The following is a 23,938-nucleotide window of genomic DNA, read 5'->3' as shown; positions in this document are numbered from 1 at the left end:
AGTTGCTGAACCGCAAAGGCATGTAAATCAGTGAGTGAGGAGCTGCTGATTCCAGCAGCCAGTGCCCTCTCTTCGCATGTGATCCTTCTGGCTCTGGTTGGATACAGGAATTCCTGTAGATGACACATGCCTCCCTGCAAGGGAATGTGCTTCCTTCTGACCGTAATATCCACCCTTGCAGAGTCCAGGGCAAAAGAAAAGCACATAAAAGAAATCTCTCTGGTCTCTTTGCAGTACCATGTAATTTCAGGGCCTGTACTTCTCAGCAGGTAGGTCATTAGATTGATACAGAGTTTGGACTGCAGCTTTTGGTGCTGAAGCAACCAGACTGAAAAGATTCCATTTAGCCCTCAGAATGAAACCAGAATATATGATGGTAGGTAGATAGGGGCATTTGGCAGAAAGATAACCCTGTACCATTATTTGCTCTTTTCCCTGCTGTCCTGTTGTGAATATTTAGAACATTTAGTGTAATTATTATTTTGTTAATAGAAACCTAAGAATGGCTTCTATTATTACTCCATTATTACTTCATTATTATTATTACTCCATTATTAGTGGAGATGTAGTTCTTTGTAAAGAGAAATGAAAGAAATCTAAATTTAAGATGTTGTACCTTTTTTGCTTGTTTTTAAACTGAGGAATGTTCTTTAGTACGGTATCATTGTCCTTTTGATCTAGGTGAAGGATGCTACCCGAAAGATCGCAAAGGCTTTTGCCATCTCTGGCCCATTCAACGTCCAGTTTCTTGTCAAAGGAAATGACGTCTTGGTAAGAAATGCCAAGCTGTTTGAGGGGACCCCACCGCTGTGTTAGGACCTGTTGGTTTATGTCGCTCTGTGAACACAGCCACAGCGCAGCCGAGACCCTGGCAGCTGAGTGTGTCTTAGTGTGGGGCGTTGCACAGCATATGATACCTGCGTTGTTTGAAAGCGCTGGTCCTGGAGGCACTGATGTGCCAGTGACAGCCTTGTAAACACCCTGATCCACTGTAAAGAAGGTCATTGTCTGCCACCTACAGTACAGAGTAGATGGATGCAGTGACCATCATAATCTGCTCGGATTACTGTGGAATAGTCATAATTACATGCACTGGGGTTTTGCTTTATTCATTTCCTGGAAAAGAAAGCTCTTTTGGATACCATTTACCAATAAATAAACACAAAAAAATAAAAAAGAAAGAAAGAAATTAAAAAAAAATTAGGGTGTTTAGGTTAGTCTTAATGAATTTAATCTATTTAATGTAACTAATCAGTAACCAATATGGCTCCTCACTTACTATGCAAAGTTCTAAGGTGGCAACAAAGATGTATAGAACCCAGTTTTTGCTCTCAAAGATTCATAATTTAGTGAGAACTGGGAAGAAGATGAATTTATAGATAACTATAAGTTAGAATATAATAGCTGCTGGCAGGAATGTACAAATAAAGTGATATTGGAGGCATAGAATAGGGAGAGCCTGTGTGTGTGCGCGCAGTGAGGGTGGGGGTCTGTGCCTGCACGTGTGTGTGAGCATGTAATTGAGTGTCATATGCCTGCTTTGGGTAGATAATAAAATATTTCAAGGAAGATTTTGTAATTTGGGCTGGGTCTTAAGGAATGAATGACAAGTAAAGGAAGATAGAGAGGACAGTACACATACAACATCTATGGGAAAGTTCAGTGTGTTTTAGGAGATAGTGACCAGTTCAGTTTATCAAGATTATTTTTCCAGGGAAATCATGGAAAGTAAACTTGGAAAGAAACTGAGACCAGGAAAGTGGTACAAGATAACATAGAGGGCTATACTGAAGCAAGAGGATAGAAGGCTGTCAAAGACTAGACTTCACTCTCAGGGCCAGTAGAAATCCACTGAAGACTTTCCAGTAGGGATGTGGCACAATTTGAACTCTGCATAAAAACAAATCTGTCAAAAGCTTGTGGGGCTTCCCAGGTCGCGCTAGTGATAAAGAATTCACCTGTCAATGCAGGAGCTGCAGGAGATGCAGGTTTGATTCCTGGGACTGGGAAGATCCCCTGGAGGAGGAAATGGCAACCCACTACACTATTCTTGCTGGAATAATGCCACAGACAGAGAAGTCTGGTGGGCTACAGTCCACGGTGTCACAAAGAATCAGACACGATCGAACAACTAAGTACACAAGCACGCATGTCAAGGGAGTGTGGGGATGGAATGGCAGAAAGGGGTGGGAAAGAGTCAGAGTTCAAGGATACTGACTGAAGGAAAGGAAAAGTGAAGTCGCTCAGGCATGTCCGATTCTTTGCAACCCCATGGACTGTAGCCCACCAGGCTCCTCTGTCCATTGGATTTTTCAGGCAAGAATACTGGAGTGGGTTGCCACTTCCTTCTCCAGGGGATCTTCCTAACCCAGGGATCGAACCTGGGTCTCCCACATTGCAGGCAGATGCTTTACTATCTGAGCCACCATGGAACCAAAAAGGAAACCAGTTAGCAAAAGGATTGAAAGGAAACCAGTTAGCAAAAGTCTACTAGTGGCACACAGACGTAGAGAACAGATTTATGGACGTGGAGCCGGGGGTGAGGAAGGAGAGGATGAAATGTATGATGAGAGTAACATGGAAACTTGTATTACCATATGTAAAATAGATAGTCAATGGGAATTCGTTGTATAACACAGGGAACTCAAACTGGGGTTCTATAGCAACCTAGAGGGGTGGGGTGGGGTGGGAGGTGAGCGGGAGGTTCAGGAGAGAGGGCACATATGTATACCTATGGCTGATTCATGTTGATGTTTGGAAGAAACCAACACAATTCTGTGAAGTAATTATCCTTAAATTAAAAAATTATTCAATTAAAAAATAAGTCTAAACAGATCGCCAGTCCAGGTTGGATGTATGAGACAAGTGCTCAGGGCTGGTGCACTGGGATGATCCAGAGGGATGGGATGCGGAGGGAGGTGGGAGGGGGGTTCAAGATGGGGAACACATGTAAATTCATGGCTGATTCATGTCAATGTATGGCAAAAACCACTACAATATTGTAAAATAATTAGCCTCCAACTAATAAAAATAAATGGAAAAAAAAATAAGTCTAACAGGGGGAGACAAGGAAAAGGCTGGCAAAGCAAGAGCTGGGCCCAAGTTGCAGGGAGAGATGAATATTGTCATTGTCTCTCACCATCCTTTCTCTTCTTTTGAATTTTGTTATCTCTCCAGGTGATTGAGTGTAATCTGAGAGCTTCTCGATCCTTCCCCTTTGTTTCCAAGACACTTGGAATAGACTTCATTGATGTGGCCACCAAGGTGATGATTGGTGAGAACATTGATGAGAAGCCCCTTCCAACACTGGAGCATCCCATAATTCCCGCCGATTATGTTGCAATAAAGGTATATTTTCAAAAATCTTAGCCATTTTTTAAGTTCCAAAGGAATTAAAGGAATAATTTTTCATTAAAAAATAATCTTAGGACTTCCCTGGTGGTCCAGTGATTAAGAATCTGCCCTCCAATGCAGGGGATGTGGGTTTGATCCCTGGTTCCAGAACCAGGGACCCACATGCCATGGGGCAAAAAAGACCCAGCATAGCCAAAAATAATAATTTTAAAAATAATCTTGATACTTTATGAACCTTCTAACTAAAGTGCTAGACTAGGGATTTATAATGTTTGCTTTGAATAATGCAATGCAGTTTCTCTATAGGCAACTTTATGTGTACTCTTGTGCATTTCAAAACTTAAAAAAAAATTTTTAGAATTACATAACTTTGAAACCAACTAGCTGAGTGACATAAACTACATTTATGAAGGTGATGCTTAATGTTGCCAGGTTAGTTGGTAAATAGAAATTCTGGATATAACTTTTAGGATAAGGCTTGAATTATGCCAAGGCTTTCAGGAATACATGAGTCTTGTAAAAAAGTGTTACCTTGTGGTGTTACTTAAATTTTTACTGCCTTGACCGCCTTTGCTTAGCTCCTATTTCTTTAGTGGTATAATTTTGTTGTAGTGGTACTGTGAGGGTAATGAAATTGATGGCACCTTTAAGAAGAATGACCAGGAAAATGTAAGGTTTGTTCACTAAATACAGGCCTGCCTTGGAGATATTGTCGGTTTGGTTCCAGACCACCACATTAATTCCACACTAATTTTTTGGCCTCTCAGTGCATATAAAAGTTATATTCACAGTATATTGTAGTTTGTTAAATGTGCAATAGCATTATATCTAGAGAAACAATGCACATACCTTAATTAAAAACTTCTTTATTGCTCAAAAATACTAATTATCATCTGGGGCTTCAGTGAGTCATAATCTTTTTTCCAATAGTAATAACAATAAAATAGTAATAAAAAGTTTGAAATACTGTGAGAACTACCAAAATGTGACACACAGACACAGTGATTAAATGCTGTTAGAAAAAATGGTGCCAAGAGACTTGGTTGATGTAGGGTTGCCATAATATACAAACCTTCAATTTTTAAAAAATTCAGTATCTGTGAAGCACAATAAAACAAAGCATCATAAGACAAGAAATGCCCGTATATATTTGTATGTTTCAAATAACTTTATAATAAATCCACTGTGCTCCTCTAGCTGCCTCAGTATGCCCATGAACAGAGTATTTATAATTATGACCTTTAACTACCTCACTGGACTGTATGAGGATTAGTGAGATATTAAGTAAATACATCTGAATTTTTTAGATAAAGTGCACAATGGAATTAATTTATATTGTAGAATATATTTATGTGACATTTACATATTCTGGATGTCTTCAAAGTTTTCTGTTCTTATATATGCTACTGACCTCAACCATAATTGTGTTATAATTGAGACTCTGACTTTTGACTTTTACAGTGGAAGTTTTAAGTTGAAGGTATAAATCAAAAAATATTTATTACTCTTATTTAAGTTAATAATTTAGGATTCCCTGGATTTTACAGTACACTGAGGTAGAATGTCACTTCTTATTTTAGGGTAGCATTTTATTCCTGGATGCTATGACACAACATAAATTGTTAAATTTTCAGTGGGACTATATATACATAGGATTTTATTGTTTGAAACCAGTAAGTAGAAGGACCCCCAAAGTATTTTTCCACTGGAGATTCTGTATATGAATTTCAAACTCATGTTTCTTTATTCTTAGACACAGGAATACACACACAAGTATATACATACATGTGTATGAAACAATTTCCAACTAGTAACAATACTGATGGACAGATGTGAATTTTTCAAAATGCACTGTCTTCTGGTTTACTTCTTTCCTAGTTATCCTTGTACATGAATCTTGATTTTTTTGTCAAATTACTTCTTCATAGTCAATCTTAATATTGTCCTAGTGAGGTGGGTAGATATCAATGGTTGAAGTAGAGAGAGGCTGGAAGGCAGGAATATAATGTAATAATGACTAAGATGACCCAGTGAAATAACTCCAAGCTAGAATTCCCATAATGACTTAGAGGCATGCCCGGATCAAAGAAGGAATAGTTTAGGTTGGATAAATAGATATATGAAAGAAACAAAAATTTGAGTCTTAGTGAATTGCATTGATAAAATAAATGGAAAGAAAGCACTCCTATCTATGTTCTAATTCATATGAAAGTTCCAGGCAAAAGTATTCCAAGCAGAATATTTTTCAAAGCTTTTTAAGAGGTGTCAACAACAGCTTAATGTCTCAGAATTCAGCTTGCAGACAGACATTTCTGGCAAGGTGGCTTGTTGTAAGTCCAAATGATCAGAACAAGAAGAAGGTTTCAAAAGACTACCAAGGAAAAAGTGTGTTTGAACTCTGTGTCTGGGGAGACCAATGCCCTGTAGACTTTGTTTGAAATCACTCCAGTAAGAATATGTGTAGGCCAGATTAGAAACATTGGCTTAGACTGGTCACTGGGGCCCTATTTACAGAAATAATTTGTGATTATTTAACCCAATTTTGGGCCAAAAGCTTAAGAAATTCTTGGAACACAGGTTTAAAGCTATTTTTCAAGTCAGATGCTTGGACCAAAGGCTTTTTTTTAACATGTCTACCATAACCTAAATGAATCCTATGAGAGATGATTCACTAAATATATTTATCCTCCTTTATTCTTGTTATACCCTTCTTTCACATATTTTCCTACCCGTTATTTTGATAGGCTCCAATGTTTTCCTGGCCCCGGTTGAGAGACGCTGACCCCATTCTGCGATGTGAGATGGCTTCTACTGGAGAGGTAACTAGTTAATGATCCGTGAACACTTTCATTAAATCTACTTTGAAGTCTATGGTTTTATGATCAGAATATAGTAAAGTAAGTTAGTAAGTAGTAAGTGGGACACTTCTTTTGTGATCAGAATAACTCTGAAATGGCCTGGGAATTTTGAACTAAGAAAAAATCCTTGAATTTTGTAGCCCAGAGTCTAAATTCTCACTTATATTTCAATAGTTGACTATACTGCATGTGTGTTTCATTCATTTTTACATTACAAATTGAGAGCATCTTTCAAATATTTCTTTAGATGTCTAGGTAAATACCTTCCAGGTCTTTTTATTTTAAGGTTCTCAGTTCTCTCTGTAAAACACCTCTCATCCCCTCTAATTTGCCTTGCTATTGTGAAATTAGATCATTGAGCTTTTAATAGCAATATGTAGAATGAACGTACAACAGTAGAAAGATAATGGGGCCATAATACGGTGGGATCTGCAGGTATACGCAAAGTCCCAGAACCACTGTTTTTCAAAGCAACTGTAGCTGCCTGGGGATTATCTAAAAACTATAATGAGACTGACCACTGGATGTCCCTCTTCACTTGTGTTGGAGCCTTTGTCAGCTGGAGGTTTCTTTAAGAATGTGAAATGTGTTTCTTGTAGAAAGCTGTCAGATTCCAGAGAGTTCCCTACATGTCAGTGTCAGGACATTGTATGAATCACCTAGCCCTTGACAGACTTACTATACACAACCTTCAGATTCTCATCACTGCACACCAGAGTGGCAACATCAGACCGGGAGGCATCATTGTTTCCTCTCGGTGTTGAGGAGAACCTGAGAGGGGAAAAGACTTAATTGCAACAAATATGTGATGTTTTATATGGTTGCCTGGTTACAAGAAAATTCTGTGATGAGAAGCCAAGTGAGACAGGAGGGGAGGCAGTGAGGAATAAATGGCTATCTTGTTTGTATTTGGACTGATGATTGCCTTCTCTTAGCATCTTTGCTGCTTCTGTTAATTTAATAGACGGGAAAACCTAACTCGAAGACAAGGGACGTAACGTTGAATTTCTCTGGCGTTTAAGGAGATCCTCTGATGTTCATCTTGATCCCATGGTCACTCAGTAGCAGGGCTGTTTTCAGCTAGCCTAGGATTCAGATCAGGGTGAGATCTGCTTTCCTTCATGCTGTTTTCTCTGGTATGGCAAATCTGTTTCCAGCACCTGTGTCCATTCTGCCTCCAGACATACATTATTGGAGTTGTTGACATACGAACATATGAGAGAATTAGAATTTCAGCCCTCCCCTTCCTCGTATCTGTTTTAGAAGTACAGAGAGATAATTCCTCTTCCATTATTAGAGTCATATTTCCAAATGTCACTTAGTGTGATGTTACAATTTCTGTTTTATTACTGAAATCAGAATAATAATTCTAGGTCAGTGAAATCTCAGTTATGCTCCAGAGACATTTTCAATGTTAAAATGGCTTGTTGTGGGATTAAATAAAACTTTAGCTTTCTTAATGATGAGGTGGGGATGATGGTCTTAATCTTTGTGCTCAGTTGTGTCTGTCTCTCTGTGACCCATGGACTGTAGCCCACCAGGCTTTCTGTCCATGGGATTTTATAGGTAAGAATACTGGAGTGGTTTTCCATTCCCTTCTCCAGGGAATCTTCCCAACTCAGGGGTTGAATCCACGTTTCTTGCATCTCCTGAATTGGCAGGCAGGTTCTTTACCGTTAGTATCTCCTTAATTACTTTCTGTGCTTTTTGTAGAAAACTGCTGAAACCTTGTTGTATATGCACTTATGATGAAATTGCCTAGGTTCTTTCAGCAGGGTTTGGGTCCCATTAACTTAGGTTGACGTTCCTTAAGTTGATTAGCCAGTACTTGAACACAGAAAATGTTCACTGTGGTGTAAAAAGCATCAGGTCCTGGTGGTCCACTGAAAATCATACTTATGAGAACTTTCCTTTGACAGTAAAGGAGTCATTTGCTTAAAGAATGAATTTAGCCATCAGTGTTATTTACTCTAATGGTGATTCTGTACCTGTGTCAAATAATAATGTACCTGCAAGGCTTACTTCCATCATGCTCAGATTAACCCCTTATTCTATAGTTAGGGTAGCTAATCAACTTGTAGTTATATTGTAGTGCTATTACTGTACAGGAAGGCTCTGTATATCCCAACACTATATATTAATTTGGATTTTTTTCTCTTTTTTTACTTTGGGCTGTAGTATTGAGAACTGATAGCAAGGTATATTGCCTTATTTTATGAAGGTAATAATAATGAACAAGTTCCTTTGAGGTTTTCACAGATTTACTGAATTTCTCAGGCTTTCCTATATGTATGAAATAACTCCTAACCAATTGATTAGCAGTTATGCATTTGTGCTACTGACCCATGAATTCATGCATTATTGCATAGTATACATGACATATACTATTATTTAAACATTAAGTTGTATTAACATTTGGCAGCTCACCATATTATGGGCCAGAAGCTGTAATTTGTATCCAAATATCTCACAGTAGAATCCAGTTATGTTGCTCCATGGAGTGTTGTTGGATGGAGAAAGAATTGCTTATTCATTCATTATGTTTAATTAAAAACATAAGATACATCTGCCCTAGCCAGACTTTTAATCCCTAGATTCAGATTGCATGGTCTTTGGGCAACTCAATAAAATCTAGCATAGGAATCTATGACTTCATTTGTGGGGTTTTTTTTGGTAGGGTTGGGTAACTGTCATTTGCTTCCTTTTACTTTATTTTTTTCATTTCTTCTAAACAGGTGGCTTGCTTTGGTGAAGGTATTCATACAGCTTTCCTAAAGGCAATGCTTTCCACAGGATTTAAAATACCCCAGAAAGGCATCCTGATCGGAATTCAGGTAGGTGGTGTGGGGTTGTGTGCATGACAGTGGACACGTGCTGGGAGCTGGTAGGGGAAGTGACCTTAATGGTACTAGAGAAGAGGGGAAATATTTTAAAATTCCACTAAAAAGCCAGGATATATGAGAAATAATGGACACTTTTTTCTCTGTATGTTCCTTGAATTTTTGCCTTTTTCTGTTGTAGCAGCCAATACAAATAAGTAAGTAAACAAAAAAAAAAAAAAAAAAAGAAAGAAAGAAAGCTCTAGTGAAGGATATTTATTCTGAATGGGATTTAGGGTACCTTTAAAAGGACTCTGTCCTTTCCCTTGGTTACATATTTTCTACCTGGCTTGCTTTTAGTACTATCTTCTCAGCCTTTTCATATAAATTTTTCATATAAACTTTTCATAAAGTTGGTCTCATGGTTTCTTTCTGTGTCTGTGTCTAGCATTTTCTCTTAACTTTCCCCTTTGCCAGCTCATTCATGGCTATCCTCTCTCCCATTTAAAACTATTGTCTTTAAATCTTTATCCTCAGCCATCCTCTATTTCCAGCAGTTTGCTGAATACCTCCATCTGGATGTCTCAAAACCAACATATCCCAAACTGAAGTGAATATTACCCCCTCCAAATCTCTGTTCCTGCCTTCATTACATTCATTCATTCACATTTCATTTTCTACTAAATATCAAAGATTCAGAGTTGAAGAAGACATGGGCATTATTTGAGAAATGTTCTTAACATAATTTAAAGTTCTCCATGACTGAAAGTTCTTAAAGAGCAGTAGCCTAATGGGCTTAAGAAAGTCAGCCCATCCCATAGTGTACTGTTGAGGTTCTTTTTTTTTTTTAATTTATTTTTTAATTATTTATTTATTTTTATTATTAGTTGGAGGCTAATTACTTCACAACATTTCAGTGGGTTTTGTCATACATTGATATGAATCAGCCATAGATTTACACGTATTCCCCATCCTGATCCCCCCTCCCACCTCCCTCTCCACCCAATTCCTCTGGGTCTTCCCAGTGCACCAGGCCCGAGCACTTGTCTCATGCATCTCACCTGGGCTGGTGATCTGTTTCACCATAGATAGTATACATGCTGTTCTTTTGAAACATCCCACCCTCACCTTCTCCCACAGAGTTCAAAAGTCTGTTCTGTATTTCTGTGTCTCTTTTTCTGTTTTGCATATAGGGTTATCATTACCATCTTTCTAAATTTCATATATATGTGTTAGTATGCTGTAATGTTCTTTATCTTTCTGGCTTACTTCACTCTGTATAAGGGGCTCCAGTTTCATCCATCTCATTAGGACTGATTAAAATGAATTCTTTTTAACGGCTGAGTAATATTCCATGGTGTATATGTACCACAGCTTCCTTATCCATTCATCTGCTGATGGGCATCTAGGTTGCTGCCATGTCCTGGCTATTATAAACAGTGCTGCGATGAACATTGGGGTGCACGTGTCTCTTTCAGATCTGGTTTCCTCAGTGTGTATGCCCAGAAGTGGGATTGCTGGGTCATATGGCAGTTCTATTTCCAGTTTTTTAAGAAATCTCCACACTGTTTTCCATAGCGGCTGTACTAGTTTGCATTCCCACCAACAGTGTAAGAGGGTTCCCTTTTCTCCACACCCTCTCCAGCATTTATTGCTTGTAGACTCTCTGACATAAATCATAGCAAGATCCTCTATGACCCACCTCCCAGAATATTGGAAATAAAAGCAAAACTAAACAAATGGGACCTAATGAAACTTAAAAGCTTTTGCACAACAAAGGAAACTGTAAGTAAGGTGAAAACACAGCCCTCAGATTGGGAGAAAATAATAGCAAATGAAGAAACAGACAAAGGATTAATCTCAAAAATATACAAGCAACTCCTGCAGCTCAATTCCAGAAAAATAAATGACCCAATCAAAAAATGGGCCAAAGAACTAAACAGACATTTCTCCAAAGAAGACATACAGATGGCTAAAAAACACATGAAAAGATGCTCAACATCACTCATTATTAGAGAAATGCAAATCAAAACCACAATGAGGTACCATTACTGTGGAGGTTCTTGAAATATTATTACTTAGTAAACCTTCTAAGTCAAATCAGGGTGTAGTAATTGTAAGTGAATATCTTCATACGATGAAAAGGACATCATTGGTTTATTATTGCAAGTCAAATGTAAATCTTAGGGCAAAATGAGAGCCAGGAAACTCTTATTACTCTTTGGAATAATTATTGCAAGAATATACAAACTATTCATTTATAAATTTTCTAAAAAATACTAGATGTTTCTCAACTGATCATTCACTTTTATTGGAGGTTAGCAGTCCCTGGGCCTATAAAAACAATAGATGGTCTTATCTATCACCCATGCCATATGTTCAATCAGGTCAAACCCTGCACGGTTCTGTACACATCAATAAAATTATATTTAGAATAATACCAGGTATTTTCAAGTAGTGGGTTATTACTAAGATGCTGTTGCACTAGGGTGCCTTAGTATCAGCAAATCAGATTCTGGACTGGATGGGTGGCTTTGGAGAAGTTTCTGCAAAGAGTAACTTGGGATTCTGCTTCATGAAGGTGCCAGAAGGGCGATGGAGAACCATTAGAACAGAGGCTAACAAGATGACTCGCAATTGTGAAGTTTAATGGCAGTTTAGAGACACCTCACACCATGTGAGAGACTCATCACGCTATAATGGGTATTAAGTATTATTAAGTCACAAGTATGAGAGTATTTGTCCAGCTTCCAGTTATGGCTTAAAGTTTAATGTGAGACCTGGGGGCATTCAGAGGAGACCATGCCCTTAGTCCCCATCCTCACAACTAATCATAATAGTGCTAACATTTTAAAATACCACTTTAAGAAGGCAGTGATGTATAAAATTGTGCCTTGTTTGGTTCCAGTGCTGCAGGGAAATGTAAAGCGAAAATTAATTTGATCCCTATGAAGTAGTAGTATGATTTTGGCAACAGTGAACAGAATTTTTGCTTTGTAGGGGAAGAAAGAAGTTCATAGGGAAGAAAGAAGGCTTCTAAAAGCAATGTTCTACCTTTCAGCTTATTCTTTTTTAAAGAAATCAGTGTTCTAGCAGCTACATAAATTTTTGCAAACAACTTTCTTCCTGTGCATGCGCGCATAACATCAGGAATTTAAATATATATGTATTTTAATTACAGAGCTTAAAAGTATATTCAAGGAAATATTTAATAAACTGACATTTAATAAAATACTTGCAGCTGTGGTAAAATTAATCAAGATTCTAAGTCTCTAGAGATAAGTAAGAACCATTTTCTAACCTACTTTACATGGCAAGCAAAGAAAAGCTGCCGTCACCAATAGTCAATGTATAATCTCTTCATTACTATATGGAAGATTTTAATTTGTAGTTTTTTTTTTTAAATGTATAGTCATAAATTTGACTGAACAGTACGATAGAATGTGCTAATCAGAGTTAATAGGTAAAACTCACTGGGCATCTTAGTTAGAATGGGATAAACCTAAACTTTATAGCAACTGTGAATAAAGTAATTAAAATCTACATTTCAGGATACACTGTGCTTAAAAAATCAGCTTACTTAACATGATTTCACTTAGCCAGAAGAATTCATATAAACTCATTCAAAAGACCTTCTTTTCTCTTCATCACCCCATCCTGAGGCAGCTGCTGCTATGAGTAAAGGATTTAATTGAAGATAACTTGACTCTAAATTTTCACAACAGGTTGCAAGAGAAAACTAGGGGGAAAAGAGAACTATGGAGGAAAGGCAAAAGTGACTCTGATACAGGAAATATTTTTTCTTATTGTTGGTTGTTTAACACATATTTTAAGTAGCAGTTTATCACTAGCAAGTATCAACCACTTTTCAATATTTAATAGGTTGTGTGTGTGTATGTGCATGTGAGTGTATATACCCACTTGTTGGTTATATTTATTTTCCTAATTTTTCTTTCTCTTCTCTTTCTTATCCTACTGTTTTATGCACATAGACTGTTTCTGTCCAGTCACTATTAATCCTATGGTCAAATTACCTGGGAAATTTGAAATATTTTGATAACATCAATCTTGCATACCTAGGATTTAGGGGGAAAAATCAAGATTTAAGTTTTATCAAAGGATTCTTGTCAACTTAACTATTACAGGCACTGTGTGTCTCCCGAGAGCCTTTTTAAGCACAGATCCTGATATAAGAAAGGCATGACATAGGTTTATGTGGCAAAAAAATCATCTTTGATTTTCCTGCAATATTTCCAGCTTCTTTTCATCCCATCAGGATTTATTTTTAGTTTCCATGAGTGGGCAATCCGCCTTGTCTTGAAGTTTTCTGGAACACTCTTCAACAATACATGATTTACTCTAGAGCAGATCAAGAGCCCTTGCTATTTTCCCCCTCTGATTGGGCTATTCAGTGATGCTCGTAGAGAGCCCCCATCCTGACATCTGTGCTTCAGCGTGGCTCAGAAACACAAAGCAAGCATTTTATTTGAAAAAGACAACTCCAAGTGACATGAATAACCTTTTATCTTCTATACAGAATCATTATGAACAACCATAGAGTTGTCAATCCTGACAGCCCTGTAGAGTCCACAGACATCATACCATCTTAACTTGACTTTCAGTTCTGTAGCCAGAATTTGGATTAATGTGAAATGATAATTGGAGGAGATATATATATATATTTTTTTCACTTTTAATGGACTTTCTTTCTTACAAATGTTTTCCAGGAAATAAATCAGCTTGTACTTTTCACCTTTAGTAACAAATGGTTTCTTACCCAGGTATTTTCATTCAGCTATTAAATCTGGGGCTACTCAGATGCAAGCTGACAGCTGTAATTTCTTTTTGTAGAGAGGCTATTTTATGTGTCACAAGTGTTCAATACATGTTTGATAGAAGTTTATAATGTGACTATGAAAGCCAACACCCCAGACCAGAAGGCAGAGTAGTTCCCTGGCTGGAAACTGCCAATACTGTCATGTCGAATATTTATCTTTTCCACTTGGGGGACAGCACTGAAACAGCTCCATAATGAGGTTCTGACTGGTGTCTGCAGGTCTTAGAGGACTTGCTGACTTATTTTACTTTAAAATGGCAAAGAAAAAAATTATAGTCTAGTACTCCTCCCTCAATCTTACTATAGTGTCTTTGGCCAAGGTTAATGCATCTTCACCTTCAATTATAGAATGAATGAAGGGTAGTCCTCTTATCCCCTCTTCCTTCCTATTCCTAAACGTAAATGTGCATCGGAATCACTGGAGGGTTTGTTAAACTGTGGATCCCTGGGACCCACTCGCAGAGTTCCTGATTCTATAGATCTAGGGGTCAGGCCCAAGTTTTCATCATTTAAGCAAATTCTCAGGTGATGCTGATTCTCTGGAGGCCACATCTTGAGAACTATTATACCTGTGAAATGGTATTTTAGAAAATCTATGCAATGTTATGTTATCACATGGCCATATATTATTCGTGACTTTTTGCTAGGGGGGAATGTAAGAGATTGAGGATAGTCCATGACTAATGTATCAACAGGTCAACAAGTGTTTGTTGGTTACCTTTATGGTGAGCTTCTAGTGTGCTTTGAGGCTTCCTTGTTCTGTTTTGTGTTTAGCAGAGGTTCACAAGGTAATGTTCCATTTTAGGTGTGCTTGATGAAATTCAGAGGTTTACTTAGAATATTTCACATGTATTTGCTATATTTCAAGAAGTCTAAAACACAAAGAAAACCTAAAATGCCATTTAATTCAGTCCCTTGCTTTCTAAACAGAATCAAATGAGTAAAAGATTGTCCTAATCTTCTGCCTAATCTATTCTTAAAGAGACTGCCACAAAACTCATTAAATTACCTTAATGTCTTGAGTTACTGTCTGATTTTATACTTACTTAGTTTTATATCTACCCACAAACTTCTTGCATCTAAACCCATTTCTTCCTGTTGGATCCTAAATGGGAATGAAAAGCTACTGCCCTGGGCATGGTTACAATTTGTGTTCTAGAAGGTTGTCATGAATAACCCCTGAGCCTGCTTTAGCTGAGATTCATCCTGTTGCATTTATCTTTTCTATTTGCCAATAGTTTTGTCTCATAAAACTGCAGTTCTGGGATTGAGAGGGCCAGATTCTGAAAGAATTTTATATTTGAACATAGTCTTGGGGTCTCTACCTAGGATTTAGATCTTTTCTCAAAAAGCCTCTACAAGTAAGTATTAGGAAGTTTTGTGAGCTGAACATTATCAAAATTGTGCAAGGATCTGGATGTTTTATCACAATTCTTAGTTTCTCTGAAACTGAAATAAGATCATATCCATGACTTTTCTCAACCATTACTAATATAATTTCTAATAGATTATAAAATATTTTCTAAAGTAACCAAATTATATCATTTGTTTACAAACTTTTGTAAAGAGTTCAAAAAAGGTGAAAAATTTCTCATTTGAGGTAGAATGGATATGTTTTTAACTTTGTACAATTTTGCATATTCTGTTTAGCCAGATTACTCAGATATTCATGTTAATAGGGTCAAGGTCAGAAGCTGACGATTGGGTAGGCTACTGAGCTTGTTTTATTCCATCCTGATCACTGTATTGCAAATATGTGCTTTTGGCCACAGGAAGGAAGTGTGTTCAGAATTAAGGAAACTTGATGGTGACAGACAGTCCAGGAAAGGCAGGATGCAGAAATTGAATGGGTCCAGCTGGGGTTTTCAGAAGAGCACACAATTCTAAGAAAATATCTGAACAGCGAGATTGAATGTTAAGGAGCCTGGTGGGAAGGAAAACATACGTGAGGATGATACTGGTTTGTGTTCTAAGTGTCACAGCCAGTGGAGGAACCCAGGCTTCAGAGCTAGAGTGCAGGGACAGGAATATAGCCTCTGTGAGGCTGAAAAAACAGTTATTTTAATAATAACAAGATTTAATGATAACTATTACTGAGCCAGAAATTGTGCTAAATTGGCGGCTTCCCAGGTGGCTCAGTGGTAAATAATCCATCTGCCAATGGAGGAAATGCGGGTTCGATCCATCCGTGAGTTGGGAAGATCCTCTTGGAGGAGGAAATGGCAATTTGCTCCAGTATTCTTGCCTGGAGCATCCCATGGACAGAGAGGCCTGGAGGGCTACATTCCATGGGTTTGCAAAGAATTGGACACAACTGAGCGATCGAGCAGGATCACTGTACTGACACTTACGGAGGACTTCACTCATTGAGTACTCACAGGGACCCTATGACATTTTGTTGTTGTTCAGTTGCTCAGTTGTGTCTGACTCTTTGTAATCCCATGAACTGCAGTATGCTGGGCTTCCCTGTCCTTCACTATCTCCAAGAGTTTACTTAGACTCATGTCCATTGAGTTGATGATGCCATCCAACCATCTCATCCTCTGTACCATTATTCTTATTTAACAGTTGAGGAAAGTGTATCACAGAGAGGTTAAGTAAGTTGGTCAAGGTCACACAATTTATTGTGGACCATCAAGAAGCAGATACGCTAATATCGGAGTCACTGTTTTATAAATGAGGAAATGGAGGCTCAAAGACGTTGACTTTTCATACAAATGCACTGTGTGGTGAAGACAGAGTGAAATGCAGCTTAGTGACTCTGGAGTCCATTCTTTCACTCTTTGCTTTAGAGTAAATGCCCAACTGAGTTCCAAATGATTGACTTGTAGAGAACTGTGCATGAATTGCTAGGTCAAGGCCTAGGAATTGAAGTGCAGTCTAAACTTAGAATTCAGCAATTAGAACAGGTTGAAAGCCAGAACATCCAAAAAGGTGATGTGGCATTGAGCACCTAATAGAGATGACTTTAAATTCTCTCTAACCAGGAAAACAATCCATCCAGAAGTAAATCCAGAGGTAAATCTGACTCTATACTCAGACACTCAATAGATTAAATGAGTGAAGGAATTTTAGGTGTAAAAAGTAAGACAGTAGAAAGCAAGACAATGTGGATGGAATTTCATCTATATGAGAAAATAAGTAAGAGTTTATAATCGCTCTAGGAGGATGAAACTTGTCATCTTTGAATATAAAGCACCAGGCAACACATGACATTTCCTTTTATGACATGACATAATGCTGTATTGCATGACTAAATTAATAACATGAATCTAGAAAGTGAATTTTGTTAAATTCCTTTAATTTCAGCAATCATTCCGTCCACAATTCCTTGGTGTGGCTGAACAATTACACAATGAAGGCTTCAAGGTATGTGATATTATTTTTCTTAATTGTTTTCTGTCAGCAATCTATCCACAAAAAAAGAATATTGAAGAATATTGGGGAATAAAATCATGCAAGATATGACCTCTCCATATGAAAACTATGACTAACTTGATAGTTTCAAAGCTTCAATGAAATAAACTAATTAGAAAGACTAGTTTTAAGTTTTAGCACAATTACCACAAACTTACTAAATTTGCTGCTAAAAACCTAGAGGTTTCCTAACACAGAACCGGGATAAAGTTTCAATGCATTTCCATATATTTTCCCTTTTTCCTTTTCCTGTTTCCATATGAAGTCATAGTTTCCAACAGTTACAGGCAAAACTTCTTTGCCATGAATATCTGCACATAAAGCCTGGTTCTGTAAAACAGAATGAGTCCCAAGGCTCAGGGTGGGCCTGTGGTCATGAGGCTTTATTGGTCTGATAACTGAATTTTCAGTCACCAATAACTCTTTTTCTCTCCTACAAAAGCAGTTACAGTTGAGGTTATTAATTTTTTTGTATTGCAAATATTTTAAAAATATTTAAAATGCCTATAACTCTAGATTCTCTTAATCTCTATTTCTGACATCATTTTGCATCTTATATTCACCATTTTTTCCTGCTCTATGTTTTAAATGACTCATGTGTCCTAATGGGTCCCTTTGATCCATGAAAGTAACTGACTTTTTAAAAAATTTTAAATGCAGCTCTTTGCCACGGAAGCCACATCAGATTGGCTCAATGCCAACAATGTACCTGCTACCCCAGTGGCATGGCCATCTCAAGAAGGACAGAATCCCAGCCTCTCGCCCATCAGAAAGTAAGAACTGGGCAGGTTATTCTGAGATAACAAAATAGATGGAGAATTAGCTTTGGGAGCTAGTATGATATAAATATGATGTTTGCCAGGTGGCTCAGTGGCAAAGAATCCACCTGTCAGTGCAAGAGGCCGTAGAGACACGGGTTCTATCCCTGGGTGAGGAAGATCCCTTGGAAGAGGAGACGGCAACCCAATCCAGTATTCTTGCCTGGAAAATCCCATGGACAGAGGAGCCTGGTGGGCTATAGTCCGTGGGGTCACAGAGTCGGATGCGACTGAGCAACTGAGTATGCACACACACATGACATAAATATATCACCTTACCCTATTGGAAGTCTTCTAAAAGTCTTTTTAGTTAACCAATTTAAAATGAGGAAATGTGTGCATGATAGTAAAGCTCCTTTCTCATGAACTTTGCTGTTATTGTGAAACACATAATGCCATATATGTACATGGTGATATGTAGCATCTTTCAAAATATTTCCAAGTAAACGTGCATTCCTTTGACGGACAGCAACCAAGATCTCAGTGATGAGAGTCATGGGCCCAAAGAAAGTAATGCAGCGCTTTGTGTTTTATGTCAACTTGCATTGTGAATATATGTGTATATCAAGTGTAAGATTAGCCAGCTGCATTTCACTGAGGTTGTGCATCAATGAAACAGTCAATTTATTGAGAACTTGCTACTTGAAGGGCACCATGGGGAGAGATATGATAATGTCACCTATTAGATTACCTGATTTGCCATTCTTTGATTAGGTTGATTGTTATGCTTTAGGCTATTTTTTCATTAGGTTTTGTAAGACATTTATTTCAGCACACTACCTGAGCCTTCAGGAACACTGATACATTAACACATACAGAACTATGTGGTGTAGGTACATAGGAGATAATTCTCAGTTGCTCCAGGATGTTATAGCCTACTGAATGGCTAAGTCTTAACTAACAAACAGTATATGATATACTATCTGTTAGGGCTCTTAAGAAAGTAACCTACAGATCATTATCAAATTAATAAAAGAAGACAAATTATTCCAATGATGCTAGAAGCCTTTCTTTATTGTCGTGGTTTAGTCGATCAGTTGCATACGACTCTTTGTGACCCCATGGACTGTAGCCCGCCAGGCTCCTCTGTCCATGGGATTTTCCAGGCAAGACTACTGGAGTGGGTTGCTATTTCCTTCTCCAGGGGATCTTCCCGACTCAGGGATCAAACCTGCATGTCTTGTGTCTCCTGCATTGGCAGGTGGTTCTTTACTACTGAGCTACTAGGGAAGTCCAGAGGCCCTTCTTAGGGCTTTGTAAAACAAGAATTAGTACTGCTTCCTGCTTTTGACATTTAAATATCTCCTAATGTTTATCACAGCCCAGCAACAGAATGTGAAGTGGTTTAATTCAAAATCAGGCAACCTGTATTTCATAACATCAGCTGAGACACTAGGAAGCAGTCAGTGAAGTAAAGTTGATCTGAAGTGGGTGTGAGGGGTGGGGAGTGGAATGGCCTTCAATGCTGAAGAACCACCTCCTTGTAAAATAAGTCTCTCAAATTACCAATTCTTGCTATCAGTAGCATTTTAAAGATAAAATGTATATTTCCATTTGATTAGTTAGACATTCAACAGCATTCTCTCAAGAACAGAATAAAAATATTATAGCCCCTGAATGTGTATAGTTTGAACATCTACTTAGGAATAAAGGAGGACAGGTGTCAGTCAACTCAGTATGCCATTGACTTGAATGGTTTTGAGAGTAATTTACATTAGTAGTTTGAAAACTAATTATAAAATATACATTGTCACCTGCAAGCTTGTATTTATTTTGTTTATTTCTCCAGATTGATTAGAGATGGCAGCATTGACCTGGTGATTAACCTCCCCAATAACAACACTAAATTTGTCCACGATAATTATGTGATTCGGAGGACAGCTGTTGACAGTGGAATTGCTCTCCTCACTAATTTCCAGGTATGTTCTCTTCTTCAAACATAGTCCACACGAGGGTTTTTATTTCTGTGCCTCTCTTAAGAGTACGCATCTCTTTTCTCTCTTTCTTGTAACTTTCAGAAAGCAGAAGAATTTCTGAATAGAATCTAAATTAATGGTCTATTATGGTAGGTCATGGCCTGAGACAGTTGGTGATCAAGGAGTTGAGATAACCAGAAGCCATGGGTAACCGTGGTTCTCTCATTACACATACAGATATCCTCTAAATAAAAAGTGTGGTGTGGCATGTAATAAAGATATGCAATTTTATTCCATTGTGTCTAAATGAAAGGCACCGCATAAAAGCAACAGGTTAATGGTAACTGAAAATACAGATATAGTGCAAGCACTTATCCAGTCCATAGGAAATGATTACCAAAGGCATCTTCTCTTCTACTTGAATATGACCCAGCAAATTTATCACATGGAGAACTGTTTGTCAAGACCCTATAAATTTCTGGTCATTTCCCGCCCACCCCCACCCGAGTCAGTTTTAATTTCTGTGAATGGTGGGAAATAAGCTTATTCATGTTGAGGTCTGAGATATAGGAGAAAGTCCCCATTAAATAAAAATATTTGTGTCTTTCATCCCATGCCCCTTTGAAAATCAGGAACAGACTGTGACTTTTTGCTCCTGCTTCATTGAATATTCACTTTCATTTCATGTGTGTTGCTAAGATTTCTACCCTCATATTTTCAGGTGACCAAACTTTTTGCTGAAGCTGTGAAGAAAGCTCGCAATGTGGACTCCAAGAGTCTCTTCCACTACAGGCAGTACAGTGCTGGGAAAGAACTGTAGAGAAATAGAGACACCCTGTCTCCATTCTTAAATCAACCTAAGCCACTTTTTATCTAAAGGAACTGATTTGCAGCTTTCTTTCCTAGAAAAAAATATTGATATCAAACTTTATTTCAGTGTACTTAGGTATGCCTTAATAGTCTTTTCTTTCACAATTAAATTGTTGTCAGTCACCTTTTAAAAAATTTTACTTAGAGAGTCCTCCCTAAGTAAATGTTCTTCACGAGAGCCTTCACTTATTAATACCTTATTTTTGGTGGGCCAAGTTTATCTATGTGTTTCTTTGCAGGTAACATTGTATAGTGATGATTAATGATGATCAAGGTAGAAAAAATTGCTGCCCTGTCTTCTGAACTCTTTCTATATATCCTTTACAGACACTATTGTCATTTTTAAACAGCATCTGCCATACTCAGGGCACTTTCATATAACAAGGCAGAATACTCTAAAAATGGTTCAAATGAAATATGGATTTAATTTATGAACTCCTCCATCATGATGCTTGTGTATTGTTTCTTTTCAATAATCATTCTCTCTGGCTTATACAGGAATATAATCATCCCCTCCCACAGAGCTGAAATTGAGAGTGTAACAGAGGTCTTTAAAGTATGGATTTCTTAAAACGATACTGGTTTGCAATTTTGTGTTTTGTAGTATGTCAGCAGATGGTGGATACCACTGAGGTTTTATTCTTGTTTCTCTTTGGATTTTTAACCTGAGCCAAGTGAAATCTTCAGATTTATGCCATCTCTGCCATCCCCCTCCCTTCTGCCCACTTTGGAATAACTTGGAAGTTATGTTCATTCCCTTCAGAGTACAGATTCTGTTCATCTACTGAGTCCCCTGATGCAATGTTAAGTTTTACACATTTTAAGCACAAAGTCCTTATTCCTTCTCCATACAAGAAAAGTCCTCTCTACAGGGCAGCCTTTGTCACTTTTAAACTTTTTGTGTTATTACAAGTGCTCTAATTGTGAACTTTTAAATAAAATAGCATTGAGAGATAAAACAATGGTATTCTTGTGTTTATTTATTCATTTATCTTTACAATGATCCACAAAATCTGTTCATTTCTCTGATGCAACAGGGCTTGGTGCCAGGATTATATCTTTTTTATTCTTTTTTCCACACAAAGTCCTATAGGGTATGAGCAAATTAATATTAAAAATAATGAAGCTTAAGCTGTTAATTTCTGTTTTCTTCCTCCTCCCATCCCTTGCTTATAAATCTCATTAAAAATTCATTCTCTTGTTAAGTGGTTATATTCTATCTTTGATCTGCATCTTTTCTTCTTTTAGTATTTATGTGGCTGCATTGGGTCTTAGTTGCAACATGCAGAATCTTCGTCGTGTCATGTGGGATCTTTCGTTGCAGTGCACAGATTCTCTAGCTATGGCACGTGGGCTCCAAGTTGTGGGAGCTTCAGTAGTTGTGGTGCATTGGCTTAGATGTTTCATAGCATATGGGATCTTAGTTTCCCTTCCAGGGATCAAATCCATGTCCCCTGCATTGGCAGGCAGATTCTTAACCATTGGACCAGCACGACGTGCCCAGATTCTTTCAAATATATAGCTGAAATCACATGCTGACCAAAGATTTCCACACATATATAATAAATTAAGCTTAAAAAAATGTCTTGTGTAACACAGAGAAAAGTATTTGAAGGCAGTCAGAGGTTGATCCATATTGTCTAATAGACAGTATCAAGGGCCGTGGTGACAGCATAGCTAGCCTAGAAATACCACCTAAGATGTGGCTTTGTGAAGTGTCTAAGATAATGAGGACAACATGACTTTTATCCCTTCCCTTGATGTAGATCTGCACAAAGTCTTTGAGAATTGATTTTATCTTATTTCCCTCTTTTTATGGCCTCAGTTGAGACCTTCATTACTTCTTCCTCACAAGATCACGACAATGCACTCCCTGATCATCCATTCATTTGCCTGAAAATATTTAATGAGTTTCTGAAAGTTTTAGTGTATAATATACTATGATCCCTCCTATACTGACTAGTCTAGTACTTTTCTGATGCTGTATTACTTTGCACCATTGCATCATGAGCACCAGCATAATAAGTAACTATTGGTAACATTGTGGAGTACCTGCTATTCCTCAGGTAGTTCTAAGTCCTTTATATGAGTTAACCCATTTAATCCTCAAAATATCCCTATGAGTAGGTGATGTCATCTCCACATTACAAATAAAGAAACTCAAGTACCAGAAGTCAGGTAACATGCCCAGAGTCACAAAAAAATGCAGTTTCATTTTTTTTTAATATCTTGTATTTTGATGAAGACAGATATGTAAAAGAATTCATTTCTTGTGGTGAAGAAAATACTTCCCTGCAGAGATTGGGGAAATACTTTTCTGGGGAGATGGCCTGTCTCGTACCATGCGTTGTCATTCTCCAGGTAGACAAGAGGATAAGCACGCTAATTTGAAGAAATTACAAACAGTTTGGTATAACTGGAGCTCAGGCTATGTTTGAAGAGAAAGGACTAAGGGCAGAGGTTGAGACTGAATTTTTGGTTGTATGTGTTTGAATCACACAGAAATTTCAAACTTTTTATTTGGAAAGAGTTTTGGACTTAAAAAATTGCAAACATAAAATTTGTTTGCATTTTACCCAGATTTAACTATTGGTAATATTTTATCCCATTTGATTTATTATTGCTTACTCCATCTATCCTCTATCAATCAATCTATTAATATCTATCACCTATCTATCTAAATACGCATACGTATATGCACACTCAGAGGAAGAGAACAATTACACTTTAGCCAAAAGTAAGCACACTGTTAGTGACCAATTTAAAAATGTTAACTCATAATTTGAAACAAAAAGAAATGCTTGCTGAAAGTACCAAAAGTTCAAAGCAATTGAAAGTGAAAGTCACTCAGTCGTGTCTGACTCTTTGTGACCCCATGGACTATACAGTCCATGGAATTCTCCAGGCCAGAATACTAGAGTGGGCAGCCTTTCCCTTCTCAAGGGGATCTTCGCAACCCAGGGATCGAACCCAGGTCTCCCACATTGCAGGTGGATCCTTTACCAGCTGAGGCACAAGGGAAGCCCAAGAATACTGGAGTGGGTAGCCT

The 23,938-nt window shown here is 37.7% G+C and overlaps 1 protein-coding gene across 1 annotated transcript in view; it reads left to right on the top strand.

The window, feature by feature from the left end:
- CPS1 (carbamoyl-phosphate synthase 1) overlaps positions 1 to 21,848 on the top strand; it is a 140,022-nt gene extending 118,174 nt beyond the window's left edge. The window contains exons 31-38 of the mRNA XM_043910158.1: positions 682 to 771; positions 3,178 to 3,348; positions 6,099 to 6,173; positions 8,948 to 9,046; positions 17,178 to 17,237; positions 17,946 to 18,058; positions 19,893 to 20,022; positions 20,741 to 21,848. Of these exons, the coding sequence (XP_043766093.1) occupies positions 682 to 771; positions 3,178 to 3,348; positions 6,099 to 6,173; positions 8,948 to 9,046; positions 17,178 to 17,237; positions 17,946 to 18,058; positions 19,893 to 20,022; positions 20,741 to 20,839 (837 nt within the window). The 3' untranslated portion in view covers positions 20,840 to 21,848. The remainder of the gene's footprint in view (positions 1 to 681; positions 772 to 3,177; positions 3,349 to 6,098; positions 6,174 to 8,947; positions 9,047 to 17,177; positions 17,238 to 17,945; positions 18,059 to 19,892; positions 20,023 to 20,740) is intronic.
- Positions 21,849 to 23,938: the final 2,090 nt, after the last annotated feature.

The sequence above is a fragment of the Cervus elaphus genome, chromosome 8, assembly GCF_910594005.1.
Source record: "Cervus elaphus chromosome 8, mCerEla1.1, whole genome shotgun sequence".
Lineage (NCBI taxonomy): Eukaryota > Metazoa > Chordata > Mammalia > Artiodactyla > Cervidae > Cervus > Cervus elaphus.
The sequence above is the reverse complement of the archived record's forward strand: the minus strand, read 5'-3'. Positions and strand labels throughout refer to the sequence as shown.